This window comes from Melampsora larici-populina, assembly GCF_000204055.1.
Source record: "Melampsora larici-populina 98AG31 unplaced genomic scaffold MELLAscaffold_20, whole genome shotgun sequence".
NCBI lineage: Eukaryota > Fungi > Basidiomycota > Pucciniomycetes > Pucciniales > Melampsoraceae > Melampsora > Melampsora laricis-populina.
The window spans coordinates 1,226,091-1,243,231 of NW_006768784.1; the positions used below are offsets into that span (position 1 = coordinate 1,226,091).

Sequence of the window (17,141 nt, forward strand, 5' to 3'; positions counted from 1 at the left end):
CATGCAGCCTTGAAGTGCTTGGTCACTCTATCGTAGAAATCACTTCCGGTTTGATTGTTTGCAAATTTAAGATCTTGACTGATAGCAACCCAAGAGATCGCCAGCTGCTCATCCTCTGCCGCTACGAAGTTGTCACCACGCTTCTTCGAGGTGGTAGGGGGTTGTGCATCTGATGGTTGATCCATTTGGGTTGTTGGGACTGGTAATCGATGAGGTTGAGGTTGAGGTTGGTGACGAGGTTGATCCGAATCAGAGTGATTCACCGTGCTGAAGGATAGAGCGGATGGGTGCGGGGTTGGGTTTGCGAGGGCACGGAGTTAGCTAAAGAAAATCTCTAGGCTTGGATAACTTTGACCCAGCCTAGAGATTTTTTGACGAAAAGTTAACTAATGATTGGTTACAGATTGACCGTTGCGGGAAACCTGTAAGCTTTAGGTTAAAAAGTTGGCTATTCCCCCGACTTAACCCGACGATTGCGGGTGCTCTCAGGGAAAGACTTCATCTCTAAAAGTTTCACAGAGGATGGATATAATGATTGAAGAAATTGGTTTGAATGAAAGTTGTGAATTAATTTTTTGATCCATTCATTAAGAAATTTGATTCCTGTTTAGAAATTTGTGGAAGTTTGATCATTATGGAGTTAATTGGGCTTCCTTCAAAAGAAGTTATCAAAAATTAATTTTACTTCTTTAATTTTTGAAATGTATGGAAATATCTAAAACATCAATTCCAGATTTATGATATTGGTTTGTTTGATTTTTTGATTTGTTTGATTTCTAGACAAGGGGATTTAGAAACCAGTACAACCACAGAAGAAGAACAAGAAAGTTCACAAAATTGAACTTATCACCCAAATTAATTAGACCATCCACAATCTGGACTCATTCAAATAATTCAATGAGCACATCATTCAAGTTAAGGGTGAACTGCGTTTGGCAGCAAACCTCGATTAAACTCCCAATCCCTACTACAAATTCCAAGTTTACGCGTCTGAACCAATGAATTCCACTCTCACGTGTTTTACCACCTTACCCTGTACTATCCTCATTCTTCATTATCACCCTTGGACTACCCAATGACATCAACCTTTGCAATATCTGTCCAACATCACAGCCACTCGCAAGTAGGCAATCAGCAAATTGGAACTCAAAAGCCAAAACATTGTATCACACACTTTCATGCATGCCATTCTCAACCCCAAATCACATTCTCTATCAACCGTCGACACCACCTTTCAATTTTCTCCTTCAAAAACTTTTGATTCCCCAACCTGTTGACTTCACTATCCTCTTTCCAATCACCGGATTGCTTGACAATTGCTCTCAGATCACATTGCCTTGGGCTTGGGTTCTAATAAAACCCTTGAAATTTGTTTTCTCAACCATGATAGTGCTTGACTTGATGGTGCAGTTGCTACTCATGCGTGTGGCCATCATCGTTATTGGCGCCCAGTTTGGCAACTCATCAAACCATTCAATGTCAGGCTCGCACTTCATATTCCTTCATTTTCATTAACTTTTCTAACTTTGGTTTTTTTTGTACAGTATCAAGAACAAAGAAGATTTGTCATGGGATTTGTTGCGAATGAGATGGAAGGTTGTTCATTTGATTTTGGATTTTATTTTTAGCTCGATCTAAATTCTGATGATGTTATTGGGTTTTGTTTTGGTTTGCAGTTGGACCTGGTGCTCAACACATTTGTAATTTTGGGAATTTGATCTAGATTAGTTGATGAATGATGTAATGACATGATTGGTTGACCAAATTTTCTTTCCTAGAATTAATACCTAAAGATACTTGCTTACTATCCATCACGAGCAGCTTTACCGCGAGATACAAATACCTCTCATCCATGTCCAAGTTTCATAATCACCCCATTAAATACCAGAAGGAACACCACCGTTTTCAACCAGTGTATCAACCTTGGAACTGAAACCTGATCCTAACAAATCATCCTCATCAGAACCACCTCCACAACAAATGTTTACTAAACTTGGTCAATTTGATTCAGCTAAATCAAAACCAGAATCTCAAAGAATTGAAACCCCACGTCAAGTACAAATATTAGGACAAGGTAAATTGACGATTAGAGGGAAAAGCATTAGATGTCAGATGCGGGAAGAGAATTAGCAGCAAGAGATCATGTTTTATCTCATTTACCTGATGAAGAAGCTGGTTTTGCTCCATACCAAATAGGTATCACTAAGTTTAAAGGAGAAGCTATGAATAAATATTGGTCACAACATCCAAATCCATAACCAAATTTACCGCTCAATAGTGCTGATGAAGTGAAATCTGATGAACCATTAGGAGGTTCAGCATGCTTACATGTTTTGACACACATCACCCCTAACCCCAATCAAACACAACTCATTTCACCTCCTTTATCGAACCCAGTAACCAACAATATTTTATCAATTACCAAAACTCCAGACCCAGATATCATTATAATGATACCAATCACAGTGCCCGTGGTGAAGGCCCCCGACGTTGGGGGCCCTGTGGTGATCACATTTTGCTCGCGTTTGTCTTGCATTTGTCTTGCAATCGCAAGACAAAGGCAAGTTTCTGTACGACTGAAACTCATCAGTCAGAGTTCAGGGGACTCCAGGCGAAGGCCAATGGGCGCCCAGCTGACCTGAACACTTGGTCTTTCTGACGTCTTCCTGACTGAACAATCAGTAGCCCTGATTGAACACCTGATGGAACAACCAGGAACAACCAGGAACAACCTGTGGAATGAGAGCATCAGGGATATATGAGATCCTGTGTATACAACCCCGGACAAAAGTCCCTCGCCAAGGCCCCAAGGCTGAAAAGGTTGACCCCCAGAGGGTTTTATGTATGCCGGAAAATAGCCCAACGCAACTGAAATATGGCCTAGTCCAGAAAACTTAGAGAACATCGCCGGATAGACTTGGTATCTGTCATTTTCAATATCTCACATTATTCTATCAGATCTAAATCCTAATTCGGATCAGAGCTTATGGTGCAATGTACATTGGTACATTGTAAATTATCTCACCGGAATGGACAACTTGGATCCAATTCCTATTCAATCAACAAATGCACTTCGTTCACTCCTATCTATGATTCAATCGCATCAACCTACCTCTCCAAGAAAAACTGGATTATATGCCCTCTCAAGACTATGGTCACATCTGGATTTACAACTTCTCTTGGTATGATCTGCACTATTTTTCTCAGACTTTCATTTCGCGTTCATTGAGATTTTTGATTCATAAAGGTATCATATGAACAAGAAGTGATGGAAAAACAACTCGAGATAACAGCCGACAAGGTCTTGAATAGTGAATTGGATCATCAAACGAGTCGACTCGAGACAAGGATGTACAAATTTTTAGCTTATCTTGGTCAGTGTTTTAAAACTCGATTCAACGTAAATATTGATGAGCTTATAATTTGATGGCACTTCTTTGTAGCCATTGCACTTGGAGAAAAACGGTTTTCATCCGATTCAACCGCATAGTAGGAAGAGATACGCTTTTCCCGAACTCAATCAAACTATTCGAAATGCTATTCAGCTGCACAATGGCTTGGTATTCCCAAAATTAAACTGGCCTGCACCTCAACTTCGCTTTCATTTACACAGCTTGAAGCTTACCATTCCAAACTCCAGGTTGCAATAGGATATGTCAATACTAATAGACTGTCTTCTTACTTGGAAATGTCTTTGCCAGGATTCTGCATTCATGTTACCTTTGGGCAATGGTCTCTTGCGCTGTTGCTGTGCCAATGATATATACACACTTCTCAAAACTAGTGATTGTATAGCTCACCATCTGAATCATGGTAAAGAGAAGTATTGTAACAGCACCTTTCCTTTCGTGCTTGTTTTACGAGAATGGTTCAGCCTGAACCCAGCCCACAAATTCAGATGCTTTGTCAAAGACCGCACACTGATTGGTGAGCATAATTCATTAATCTCGAAGCAAAGGTGAGATCCTTGACAGTGCACAAGCTCACCAATCAAATCATCACACCTTCTTGAATAGCAATCTCATCACGCTCTTCCACTCATTTTGATTTCCTCCAACCTGTCGAGGTTCAAGGAGCCATCATCTCACAAATCTCATCCTTGTACCAGTTCATCATCATGCCTAAATTGACACTCTGTGATTGTCAGTCATACGGACTTAATTCTAGCAATTTCTAGAACCCCAAATTAAAATTAAAGACATCATTAAGATTAATCAAATTCTTAACAAGATTTGATTTGATGTACAATCTTGAAATAATTCAGCACAATCTCCTCCTTGTAAAATAAAAGCTTCACCATTTGAAACTGAAATTAATTGTGTTTTTCTCTTACTATCTATCATCATTAATCCCATCAAAATGAGATAGTTTTTTTTAATTTTAGTTTTTAGTTTTTGGAAAATGAGTTGACTTACTTCTTGTGGAGTGACTAAACCAGGTAAAGTGTTTAATTTTTGTTTTACATTTAATAACTTATGAGATGATTCTGATGGATAGATTAGATTTTGTTAAATTGGTTTGTTTCTCCAAGTAGTCTTGCTCCATTCTTCCACGGTTAAACTGATCTGATTTGATTTGATATTTTGAATTTGAATTTGAATTTAATTTGTTTAGTGAGATCTGTGACATGTTATGTTGCAGTTGAATGTAGTTGATTCAACTTTCAATCTTCACTCTGAAAGACTTTCAACTCAACAATTCACAAAATGAACCGAATCATCAATGACAACACTCAACTTCAAATTCCAATTGACTCTGTACCTTGTAAGTCAATCAAACCATCTTCAATCTCATCATCATCATCCTAACTTTGATTTCTTTTTAGATTACAATTGAGATTGAGATTTAATTCCAAAACTAAGACAAAGAGTAGACTGTGAAATCAAACAAGAAATCAAACTAACATCATCAATACCATCACATCGCCCATTCTTAAATCCATTCCCAGATCTAACTACAAATCCAAACAAACCAAACAAAATCTATCATGATTTATTACATCAATCACTACCTACTTTAAGATCTCAATCTGATTCTTCATCTCAAATCAAACCTAATCAATTAGATTTAGAAAGACGTAAGATTCCATGTTCAAATGATCAAACTGATTTGGAAGAATGGAAAACTTCATTAAAGAATGCTAAATCACAAATCGAACAACAAAGGATTTGATTCATCAATTTAAATTTAATCCATCAATTTGGATCTAATCATCAGAGATTAAATAATTTCTCAATCAAAAAAGAAATTCAATAATTAGAATGTCAGGTTGGATTTGAATCTAATCTAATTGATCAAATTAATAGACGTAGAAAAACCAATCAAGTTAAGTTTGATCTCTTTCAAGTCTTTTGGTTGCATTAGTTTGGATTGGATTGTATAAACTGATTTCTTTTTTTCTATAGATGGAATTAGGTGAAAGATTAAATGAATTAAGTCAAAAATGGGAAGATTTAATCTCAAGTAACATTTCACTTGAAATCATGAATTTAAATTTAACCCATGAAATTCAATTGTTGAGATCTCAAGAACATGAATTAAAGAGAAAATTAAATCAATAAACTACTTACTTTAGTTTCTAGAAAGAAACAAAGGAAAGGTTTTTGGAAGGGAGATAAGGAAAGTCATTGAAATTTCAATTATCATTCATCTTGGTTCTTAAACCCAATGTTGAATTGAGGTTTCTGAATTGAAAGGAAACAAAGTATTCCAAGTTCAATTCAATCAATTCAGTCATTAGAACCAACATATGAGAATTATAGGCTTTGAAATTCATCTTACAGTTTGTCTAATGTTTGAACACATGTTTTTTTTGTCAATCAACATTTTGTATTTGTATACAATAAGAATTCTTTTTGAAAAACAAACATCACATTTGTTATGTGTGAGAGTAGACTTGATTCTTTTCAAAGTTTAATATTTAAGAATCTAGAATGTCAAGTGAAGATGAATTTTCTCACTTGGCAGTCAGCTTTGATGTGTATATCATCAATCCCACCCAAATTATTCCACCCAATGGAAAACTCAGTCCCAAACCCAAACTTGTCGATTTCAACCCCCTCAGCTCTTATAGTGAACCATACCTTTTCTCATATGAAGAATTATCAACTTACACTTACTTTTCCTCAACTTCAAACAGCTAAAAACATCCTTAATTTTTGGACTAAATTTCAATCAAAGGCAAAACCCATACGGAGTAAGTTACATTGTTTTCTTTTCAAATTTGAGCTGGAAAATCTTGCATATACCTGTACATCATGATCATTTGGTCATGGTACTACTTGTACTACTTTGTATGCTTTATTTTTATTATTGAGTAATTGCACAAGTGAGATATTGTATTTGATTGAATTTGTAGTTTCATTAAGGAACAATTTATTTTGAATGTGAATTATTTGAATAAAAAATGCTATTGTAAGCTTTCACGGTTAATATGTTGATAATGATCGCCTTCAAAATGATACTGTATAATTCAGGATCCAATACTTGCCCCGGAGAGCCTGGCCTCTGAGCATCATGTTGAGGTCTCGGTTTGACAATGGTACAAAAATGACCTTCCTCACTCCATGCGTCCAACCTTTGCTAGGTGATGTTTCAGTTGATAAAAGTGTTATTAATAATTGAAGCAAGTACATACAACAGTTTTACATATAAATCTCTGGAAAGAGATGCTCGATTTGTTTCAAATCACCAGCAGGTGTAACCAACAAGCAGTCGAGCAAGATAAGCAAATGAGGAAAAGAATATAAATATGATTTGCAGAATCAATCTATATTTTGTGGAATTTTACTGACTGGAAAAATTTCAAAGGGTGTTTGATACCGATGCAAGAGCATGGAGACAGATGAGGCCCTTGGTCCAGTGGCACTTGGTGCAAGTTGGACCAATGGGTGTGCGGATGAGGGAATGGTGGTGATTGGGAAAGAGGACGTGTTCAAATGTAAACCGTCCCTCTCTCTCACAAACACTTGGGCTCGATTCATTTCAGCTCAGGGCAGCTCATCTCCACTCATTGTGGCTTATCCACGTTGATGAAATGAGCTGATTGCTCGATATTCCTCATGCAAATACAGGCAAATACAGGCAAATACCTGAGTCCAGCAATGAGGATGGGCAATCTCAGCGTTTGCAAACAATTTGCAAGCGTTTTTGCGAGTCTTTTGCGAGCGATTAAAGGGCCCCTGACGTCAGGGGCCTTCTCCACCGGCACTGTGAATTATTCTGGCAATAGAACTTTGTCATAATCATTGATACATTATCACCTCAATACATCAATGTCCATCAATTGCATTGAACTTCAAGATTTAGCAAAATTGGCACAACTCCTACTCAATCTAAAAACAAATCTGCACCACATTCAACTATAAACTTGAAGTATTTATATAAAATGGTTTTACTCAATTCACCATGTTAACAAATCGAGAATTTGAAGGGTCCAGAATGTTGAACACACTGATATCACTCACTTTATCAATTTTTATTAGACATTTGATGAGACCATCTCTGACTAATAAAGAATCTTTTTAGCACATCTCTTTTGAATGAGTTCACCTTATCAGATCCTTATTCTGAAGTCAATCAAATCTTACAAAGAACAGTGAACGGTAAATTATTCTTCAAGGTTCAATCATCATTGTATATCATGTGAAACTAATGCAACAATCATCAAGATTCAAACTCAAGACAGCTTTCATCTCCAGTAATTCAAATTCACATGGCCCCACCACCGAGCAAAGCCACATGAATCTAAATTAAACAATACTCCACATTTATGTAGTTTTTAATTGAGGTACAGGATAAGTTGGAGCTGTATTATCTGAAATTCTTTCAACACTGATGGTCTTGCCCCTATCTAGCTAATTGTGAAGCTCAAGTTAAATTTGAAACTTTAACCTTTACTCCTTGTAATAGGTTTCCGTTCACAAAGCTCTGATGTAGATGAATTTCTTGAAGATTAGGAACTCAAAAAACTGCAAAGAAAGTGACAAATATTATGGGAACTGAGGTTTCAATCTCTCATTTACCTCATCATGACTTGTAATATAAGCACTATCAAAAAACTCAAATGCTCAATAGAACTCTGGAAGTAAATCCCAAAAGAACCTGTTTCATGAGCGCATTGAAACACTTGGTGTGAATCACCAAAAGGAGTCTATGTGAAGTAATGAAAATGATCAGCATATCAATGTCCATCATCAGCCTGGGCATGAAATGGTTCACTGTATTATGTGACGATTCAAATGAACCCCTACACCACATCTTACAGACTTGGCACAATCAGCAGGTGGACATGTCGATAACAGAATTATTTCTGGTCTACTCTTGTTGCTGCCTGAATCTGTGCTTATCTTGAGATTGGTGATGTTGGTGTTCAAAATGGTTCATGAGGACTTTTGCACTGTTATGCCTTCTGATGTGGTTAACTTTGATGCTGGTGTGCAGTGAAGAAGCACATCACATACACCAGTCATGGATGGTGTTGTGGCAGTGCTCATGGTTTACGTGTGTATAGAAACACAAAGGTTAGTATATGTGCATGTGTTTTCCCTATGTCTGATGACTATGACTGACCAGTTTCTTCTATGTCCATAGTTGACACAACATATGGAGCAGTTTTTAGCCCTGGCAAACATCTTGTTGGTGATTCTGTTTACCCAGTCACTAGACATTTGATTATAAACTTCAAGATGCTTCAGAGCACGCCCCTTCCCCATGCACCACCAAGATATTATCCTCGGATCTGGGTATCCAAGTTAACAGCGGATAGCTGTCTCCAAGTCTTCACCAGATGATTTGGTACCAAGTGAAATATCTGAGTTAACCGTTGTGGTGATCAGATCAACTTCAAGGCTCAGCATTTCATCACTTGAAGCTCTGGTGCTGTAGGATGATTTTTAAATTGTATTTTTCATTATCATTTATTTTTATTATGCTCATTGGCAGAATCTCATCAAGTTCATATCAAGGCTCAGCAAGCAAAAAACCAACTTGCACTCAATACTCAGGCTCACATGAAACAAAATTGGAGTTCTCAATCCAGCTATTATATTCACATTCACTATATCTTCAAGAAGAAATATGTCATCAAATTAAGCTTGCATATCTATGATCAAGTTTGATTTATTTATTTTCTTATGTTTATTTATTTAATTATTTTATTTTCAATCATATAACATTACTCCAAATAAAACTAAATTACATAAATTGAATTTTACATTTAAAAAACTGAAATCAAGATCAAAGGTAGTAACACTTGAGGTTGAATGAACTAAATAGTATCAGAAGGTTTGATTTTGGGGTCCAAGCCTACAATGAACAAAGAATATCATGTAAATATAGTGTAATCATCAATTGAATACACAGAAGAACAATATACCTATCAAGATCAAAGGTCAAGATCGAAAATGAAATCTAATTGTCATGAAGCTTGCAAAGGGTGATGCTTTGAAATTGGAGCTGTAGATCGAAATTCAAAACAAAAAGAAACAACAAGAAGTAAAGTAATGATGTCAGTTTAAGGAAAGTAATTCACAAGAAGAACATCGAAATTAAACTTCCTTGAAGGATCCCAAATCGAAATTGATTGATTGATTCAAAACACAGTCCAGAATCGAAATTCAAACAAGCAAAGCCAAGATGACACTGATGATGATGCAATGAGATCAAGGTGGAGAAGGAGATTTGAAGTGGGCATTGATGATGAAGTGAGATAGTGGGGAAGATGAAGCAAATGTTAGTATTGAATGAAACAAAAGGAAAGCGGAGAAATTAAAGAAAAACTCACCATGATGTGATCTGGGAAAGGAGGGGAAGATAACGAGTGCAATCGGAGTAAAACTTAAATAGATTGGTTGGGGCAAATGGAAGTGTGTGTAAAGGTGTGGTTTTGAGAGATCGAGCGAGTATGAAAGGAGGGGGTTTCTGGCGAAATCGAGGAGGAGGGAGGATCATCCTATCAGATATGTTTTGATTTGATCATCGTGTTTGTGTGTGTGTTCTGTTTTGTGATTGAGTTCCAGTGATCAATTTAAAAGGTCTTGAAGAGTTTCTTTTTTTCAATCTGGAGTGTCTTGTGTGTGTTATTAAGATCAGATAAAGTGTCTTGAAGAGTTTTATTGAGGTTAAATAAGGCTATTGAGAGTCTTGAGAGTGATCTATTGTGTTCTTGAAACTTGCTGAGTCCAGAGCGTTTGAGTTATTGATATTGAAGTCTTGATCAGTTGCTGAGCTGGTGTGAAGATGTTGGTCTTTATTTTTATTATTATTTTATTTATTTTGTGTTATCTGTGTCACTGTTTGTGAAAGCTCAAACAACTTGGGGCCAACCCTGAGCACCGGTTCGAATCCCATCCTTTCAACAAATTGGCCAATTTTGAAAAATCCTTTCTGGAAATTCGACTTCGCCGAATATTCAAAACAATTAAATTGTTATCACCGGGTCCGAGTACCCAATTTCCTGGAAAATCCCCACCGCCGACAAAACCATCTCCCCCTCTCCCATTGTAAAAGTACACTGCGGACTCAAAATCCAAAAGTAGTAAAAAATCGAAAATTACATAACTCTGGTTATAGAGGTTGTGAAGGCGTGTACAGTACACTGCCAGACTCCGCCAGACCTTGCGCATCCATCTACGGGATAAACAAAGTTTGATGGGAAAAATTCGTGAAGATAGAAAATTGTTAGATTGATCTGGTTCTTTTCAAACTGCAACAAAAGGTTGAGGGCAGCTCCACTGCACCCGTAGTTTCATCCGCTCTCACGAGTGGTGATTCTTACCCTTGCCGGCTCAGCCTACGCTACACTGCGTAGGAGTTCTACACCATGGATAGCTGTGTCCAAGTCTTTATCGGGTAGCTGTGTACCAAGGCAAATATCCGATGTTGAGGCAGGCACTTTTGTCCAAGGACATCTTGGATGCTCAGCTACTGAGGGAATCCGTCATCCGAGCTGAACCCGGCGGAGAAAAAACAATGATTTGGATGCTCAGCTACTGAGGGAATCCGTGATCCGAGCTGAACCCGGCGGAGAAAAAACAATGATATATACCTTCAGCCAATTTGCCTCTGAGGCACTGTCGTGAATTAACATTGGACAGTCCTCTCCAAGTCTAACACGGCATGTCTTATCCAATATAATTAGAACAGACCAACAAAATTATATTGTCGGCCGTTCTTATCCAAGTTTAATTCAGCTTGGCCAACCTCTTTCGAGGATATCTTGGCTATGAGTGTCTGAGGGTAAGGAAAACCTTGGACAATCCTGACCGAGGTTTCCTTGTAAGATCCTTTTTTTGTAGAAAATTGAAAATTAAAAATTAAAAACTGAAATATCGAAATAAAAGAACACGAATTACAAAAAGAAAATTAGAAGTCACTAATAGACATCAGGAATCAAAAATTACGACTCAAAAAATGAAAATTAAAAATTGGCAAAAACCAAAATTTGAAAATTAAAATTACATAAATCAAAAATCCTTAAAACCAGAAAATCAAGAATCAAAACTGGAACTTCAAAGTTCAAGATGAAAATAATGAATGATAGAAAATACAAAATAGAAATGACTCCGGATTTGAAACTCTTCCAATGGTGAGACTTTGCCTTTGGACTTTGACAAAGCTGAGATCAAATCCAACCTTGAAGAGAGATTTCAAACAGAACTACACGTATTCAATACCTCAATTGATATTGACTTCAACTCCAACTTCAACCTCGACTTTGACTTTGACTCTGACTTTGACTTTGACTCTGACTTCAACCTTGACTTCGACCTCGACCTTGACCTCAACTTCAACTTCAACTCCGACTTCATTTGACTCCATGAACAAGCAGAGTTGCACATTCATCACAAGCAACTTGCAAGTTCTTAACTGCTGCCATGCCGTACGCGACGACCGTCACATGGAGGAGTGTCAAATATATAAGTCAAGTCTCACAGCTTATCTCAAAGCTCTGATATCATGACAAAATGAATTAGTCCCAACACCAGATACTGGGTTCATGAGCAATTTTTCACAATAGTGCGTCAAGAGATTAATTAATCTCACCACCCTTATAATTTAATACCAACACCCTTATATATTAATACCAGCACCCTTATAAATTTGTATTCACACGTTGTAGGAACCCTTGCTGAAAAGATGAGTTTTAGCAAGCTGTAACTGAGTAGGGAGCCAAAGAAATAATGACAACTACCACACACACACAAAAGAAGTATATGAGGTGTGCAAATTAACTTTGGATAGAGTTAACTAGCCTACTCTAAATTTTACTGAGCCTTTAAAAGAGCCAAAAGACCGGAAGAAAGAGAGGAATATAATACTTTTAGGAGTACTACAGAAATGAGAAAAGGGTAAAAGAGTAGTATAGAGTGTATTGTGATTTAAATAAGGGATAAAGGGATGGTAAGGTGCTTAAATGAATAAGACTTGTAAATAAAATAGTGTGTACTGAACACAGATGAAAAGAAAGGCTACACCACAATTACTACTTCAGACTATAATTCCCCAAAGCAAAGTAAAGTTTAAATATAACTCAGTGAAAAGACTAATCCTAAAGGAACTACCACAGACTACCCCCTTGAATACAACTTGCAACCAAATCAACAGACAGACTACCCTCTACTAAGAACTAGACTAATGAAAGATAAAACCTGACAAAGCTATAAGCTAACTACCATCCACAAAGTCAACGTCCAACAACTTATTGGCCAATGTGCTGTAGCCTTATACTTTTCTAAGCCTTTCAAAACCTAGGTTAATATGTTAGAATTCTAGATGAAGTGTTCAATGAAGCAAACTAAGCATATGATAGAATAATAGAACTCAATGAATTATCTATACCAAAGGATATACCACACACTTTCAATCAGAGGGTGAACATAGAGAATATTAGACTCATGTAGAGAGCAAAGAAAAAGTCTCCTTATATCAACTCAATATAAGGGGCAAAAAGTGATCACAGAAATAAAAAGAGAGTATAGGCCAGTTGGTACTGCCAATGAGCTATAAACTAATAGGAACTTTCCTGGATAAATTTCTGGATAACTTTCAAATCCTCCCTGTCAACCACCTGCCTTATATACACACAGCCAGACACAATTGAATAAAGAGAAATTGAGATCATAAAAAAAGATATGAGAGAACAAACACAGGCCACAAATATGTACACACACAACTTCCAAACTCTGCCAAGACTATTTCTCACCAACATAGATAAACTTTGTACATTTGAAATATGTAATCCTCCTTGCTGCACCAAATAAATAATTGAATTGAGAGAGATTGAGTGAAAGAGAAAAAAAAAGAAACTAAGCTTCCACCCTGATTGTACCAATTACATAACTGAATGAAACTGAGATTGAGTAGAATAACTGAACTGATAGAGCCAAGAGAAACTGAGAGAACAAAAGAAACTGAGAGAAAAGATCACACATCCATCCTTTACATAACTTTCCCACACTAAATTGAACATGTAACTTCACACACCCCTCACTTCTCCCATCTTAGATAATTCAATTGTTGTTTAATGCTTTGACTAGCTAGAGTTAGCGGCGGGCGCCGCACTGAATCTTTATGATTGTATGTTGCTTTAACAGCCTATTGTGTACATTTATATCATGATGTCTCACTTGGCATACTTTGAGATTGCCTCAAAGATGAATCAATTTAGCTCAACAATAATCAGAAAAGGCATGACATGTAATTGTCTATAAGACTCTGATGCTGAATGTAGTTGTCAATAATGGCAGTTGACTTGGACCAGCTGGTGCTCTGGATTCTTGGGGGAAGCCAAATAGGTTCCCCTATCAATACAGATCTACAATAATGATGGAATAGACTATGCATGTGAAATTCGATTCTCTGTGCAGCTATAGAGGGAGGTTTTGTCCTGTGCCATCAGAAAAACATGTATGTTATCAAGACCTCAAGGATTAGCACCTGTTGATACATTCTGAATCTCGGATTGATCAAAGCACATTGGTGTTCAAACAATGATTTCAGCAGAAAGATAAAGCCTAACACAATCTGAAGCCTTGTCATACTGAAAAAAGTCAAGGTTAGGGACTGATCAAGCCTTTACAGATGACTACTTGATAAGGTGGAAGAGTTGACATGCAGCACATATCTGAAAATAATGAATGTGGACCACACCACACTTTTTGTGTTTGATTGGCATGCACAGATAGCTATACTTTGAAAAAAATGTTACAGTAGCAGTACATATGATTGGATGGATAGCTTCAATGAATCAGTATTTTCACCAGGAATGTAACCTCTGATTTACCATCAATACCAATTTGATCTAAAGTGCTACTTCAATGAGTTAAACATTTTGAAAACAATCTTAGTTTGAGTTGTAATAAAGATGAAGAAGTTCCAGTATGTGTTAGCAGTAAGACTCTCAATAGAATGGCAATTGGAATCCAATTGACTGCTTGATGGCTTTATGCTGTTACATCTAACATCTTGACCAAAGTTTTTGCTAAAATAAATTGTGTTGATCCATTGCTACTTAATTGTGAAGAAATTCCAAAGGAGTCTCCAGCAAAATCATCAAAAATTGCATCCTACTCAAAGCCTCCAATCAGACACACAAAGCCTCCAATGTTGAGTAACAAAAATCAGGCAGAGCTAGCTCTTCTGACCTGAACTTGATGTGCGCATAGAATTCAGTCAGCGCCCACAACATGTTCCTGAGCATATATTGGAAAATTTGCTGTACATCATCAGGTAGCCTTCAATTCAAAGCCACCCCTTCATCATGATCCTCAATATGTTTCCTTACATCTCCTTGCATCACTCAAAAAAGAACTCTGAACCCCGTTCATAACTAAATTTATCCATGTTGGATTCCTAAATCAATTTATCAAAAAAATCTAGATCATCAGGTTTAGGTAAAATATTACACATTTTAATTAATTTGAATGATGTATTGAGATCTGTAGATTAAATGGGTTTGAGTGCCTTGTACTATTGGATTAATCTCAAAGGTTCAGATTGACTTGGGAAATCTGAATGGGTTGGGTTTGGTTGGTATCTGTCTGTTACACAAATATCTATTGCTAATAAACTGTTGACTATTGTGACTGATTCACATAATATCTTGGATGTGTGTAGGATTTGAAGTCTTTTGTAGAGGTCCTCACCATCCAGTCAGATGGTATCTTGGTCTTGTCCTTTGACATGATTGGAGGTGGTGGGGTGTAAGAAAAGTCTAAGAAAGTCCAAGAACAGATGAAAAAGCTGAAAGACAGTGCTGGGGTGCACCCACCTTTAATTTTGATGTTTGAGTGTGCCTAAAAGGCACATTTTTTTTGTGCTACACCCACCCCCATAAATACTGATAAATACCTTGTCAAGCCATTATTTTGGTTTCCACTATTTTGAGGGGGCTTTAGTTTGAGCTTATGTTGTCTAATCTGTGTCTCAGACAAAAACCCCATCCAAAGAAAGAATTTTGATCTAAAATCAAGACCTCCAAGTTCATAATATATATAAAATTACAATCAAATTATGCTGTACATCATCAGGTAGCCTTCAATTCAAAGCCACCCCTTCATCATGATCCTCAATATGTTTCCTTACATCTCCTTGCATCACTCAAAGATAACCAATCACCATAGTATTGTCTTGTTGTATAGTCATTCAGTTTCTAATCCAAAACCAAAAAAAGTTCCCAAAGAAGAGCAAAACAATCTAAATATCTTCATATCCACCATCCACCACAATACCTTCATGAGTAATTTTAGAAATTAAATCATGCAGCATTGGCAGGTTATTCAACAGGGAACTTGATGCAAATCAAGACATTTGATTCAAATTGATTGACAGATATTCCAGAGGCTTTATATGAGACTCCAATGGCTAAATTTGTGTTGTGACCCAATGTTTAAAAACTTGAACCAAATCAAATCAGCAATCGCACTTGAGAATCACAAAAGAAACAAATTAGCTGGAAAATCTCTTGGATTCCAAAGTTTTGGAATTGAAAAAGAATTGAAAAAGCATACCTACCTTTGAAATGAACAGTCGCTGTAAAAGGTGCATAATCTTTGCTATTGAGATAAATTGCATCTGGATCTGATTTTCCTCTCACAGCCTCGACATCACCAGCGGGACCTAAATCTGTGGCAATCACTACTAAGTTGGAAACTTCTGGACCAAAATAACATTAGGACCTATGCTTGAAACGATAATACAAACTAAATACATACTGCCATCTATTGTAGGTGCCAATGTATTAGCCTTTGTAGGATCAGACGTGGTCACAGGAACCAATGACAAAGGTGTCCCCACAGGAGCATTGGATGAGGTGTGGTTTACCACTTGAGATTCCTACAACTGTTTGATCCAATGACTGTACTTGTCCAAGTACTGGGTGAGCTCCCGAGAAGCCATATGTAGTGCTGAAATCTGTAGCAGTGTTTGGCAAAGGTCCACTGGTGAGCGTGATCAGTCCAGTGACTGAAACTGTGGTGTGATGGTCTTAAGAGTGACTGATCGACTCAAGTTCGGGTACATATCAGTCCCAATACGTGGATAGATGGCTTTTGTGAAAGGTGACACATACCGCTAGATGATGACTTTCGCACTTGTTTGTCTTCATCTTTATTATCGTCACCAGAGGCAGGTTGTTGGCTCGGTTTTTTCTCACTTTTATTTGATGAATTGGTTCGATTAGGATGTTTAACTGAAGTCATTTCACGTTCATCTCTGTATTGTTATTCTTATCAGCGATGTTGATGTGAATGTTGCGATGATGAATTACATGACTGTTAGGTCTTACTGGATAATATGATTGTTCTTGATATGATCGTTCTTGAAGTTCATTAGGTAGAAAATAAATGCACAAGATTCCAAATCGATGAACCAAAGTCAGTCACTGTAACATCACATAGGGTCACAAAAAAAAGGTGAAGTTTGAAGCTTACAAAACTAAGTGAGCCGGTGATAATCTCAATTGTGTCGTCTGATGTGGTCTCAATGTTTTTTGGAACAATTTAAAAGAGGTCAGTGATTTAATCAAATTTGTTTTGATCATTCCTAGATAGACTTACTTCCAATCTCTGTTGATGTGACATTGATTTGGGTGGAATACAATTGCAAGATTGGCAAATGTTTTGGTGATTCAATTTGGAATC

At 37.0% G+C, this 17,141-nt stretch overlaps 2 protein-coding genes across 2 annotated transcripts; one reads left to right on the forward strand and one right to left on the reverse strand.

The window, feature by feature from the left end:
- Positions 1–3,029: 3,029 nt before the first annotated feature.
- Positions 3,030–3,962, forward strand: MELLADRAFT_87413 (uncharacterized protein; the record flags this gene model as incomplete). Its single annotated transcript, XM_007410430.1, has 4 exons — positions 3,030–3,182; positions 3,248–3,400; positions 3,444–3,640; positions 3,785–3,962. The coding sequence occupies 4 exons, from the start codon at positions 3,030–3,032 to the stop codon at positions 3,960–3,962; spliced, it is 681 nt and encodes a 226-aa protein (XP_007410492.1).
- An 11,813-nt stretch (positions 3,963–15,775) lies between these two features.
- Positions 15,776–16,830, reverse strand: MELLADRAFT_63598 (uncharacterized protein; the record flags this gene model as incomplete). Its single annotated transcript, XM_007410438.1, has 6 exons — positions 15,776–15,864; positions 16,015–16,155; positions 16,215–16,335; positions 16,364–16,470; positions 16,571–16,713; positions 16,787–16,830. The coding sequence occupies 6 exons, from the start codon at positions 16,828–16,830 to the stop codon at positions 15,776–15,778; spliced, it is 645 nt and encodes a 214-aa protein (XP_007410500.1).
- Between the last annotated feature and the right edge of the window lie 311 nt (positions 16,831–17,141).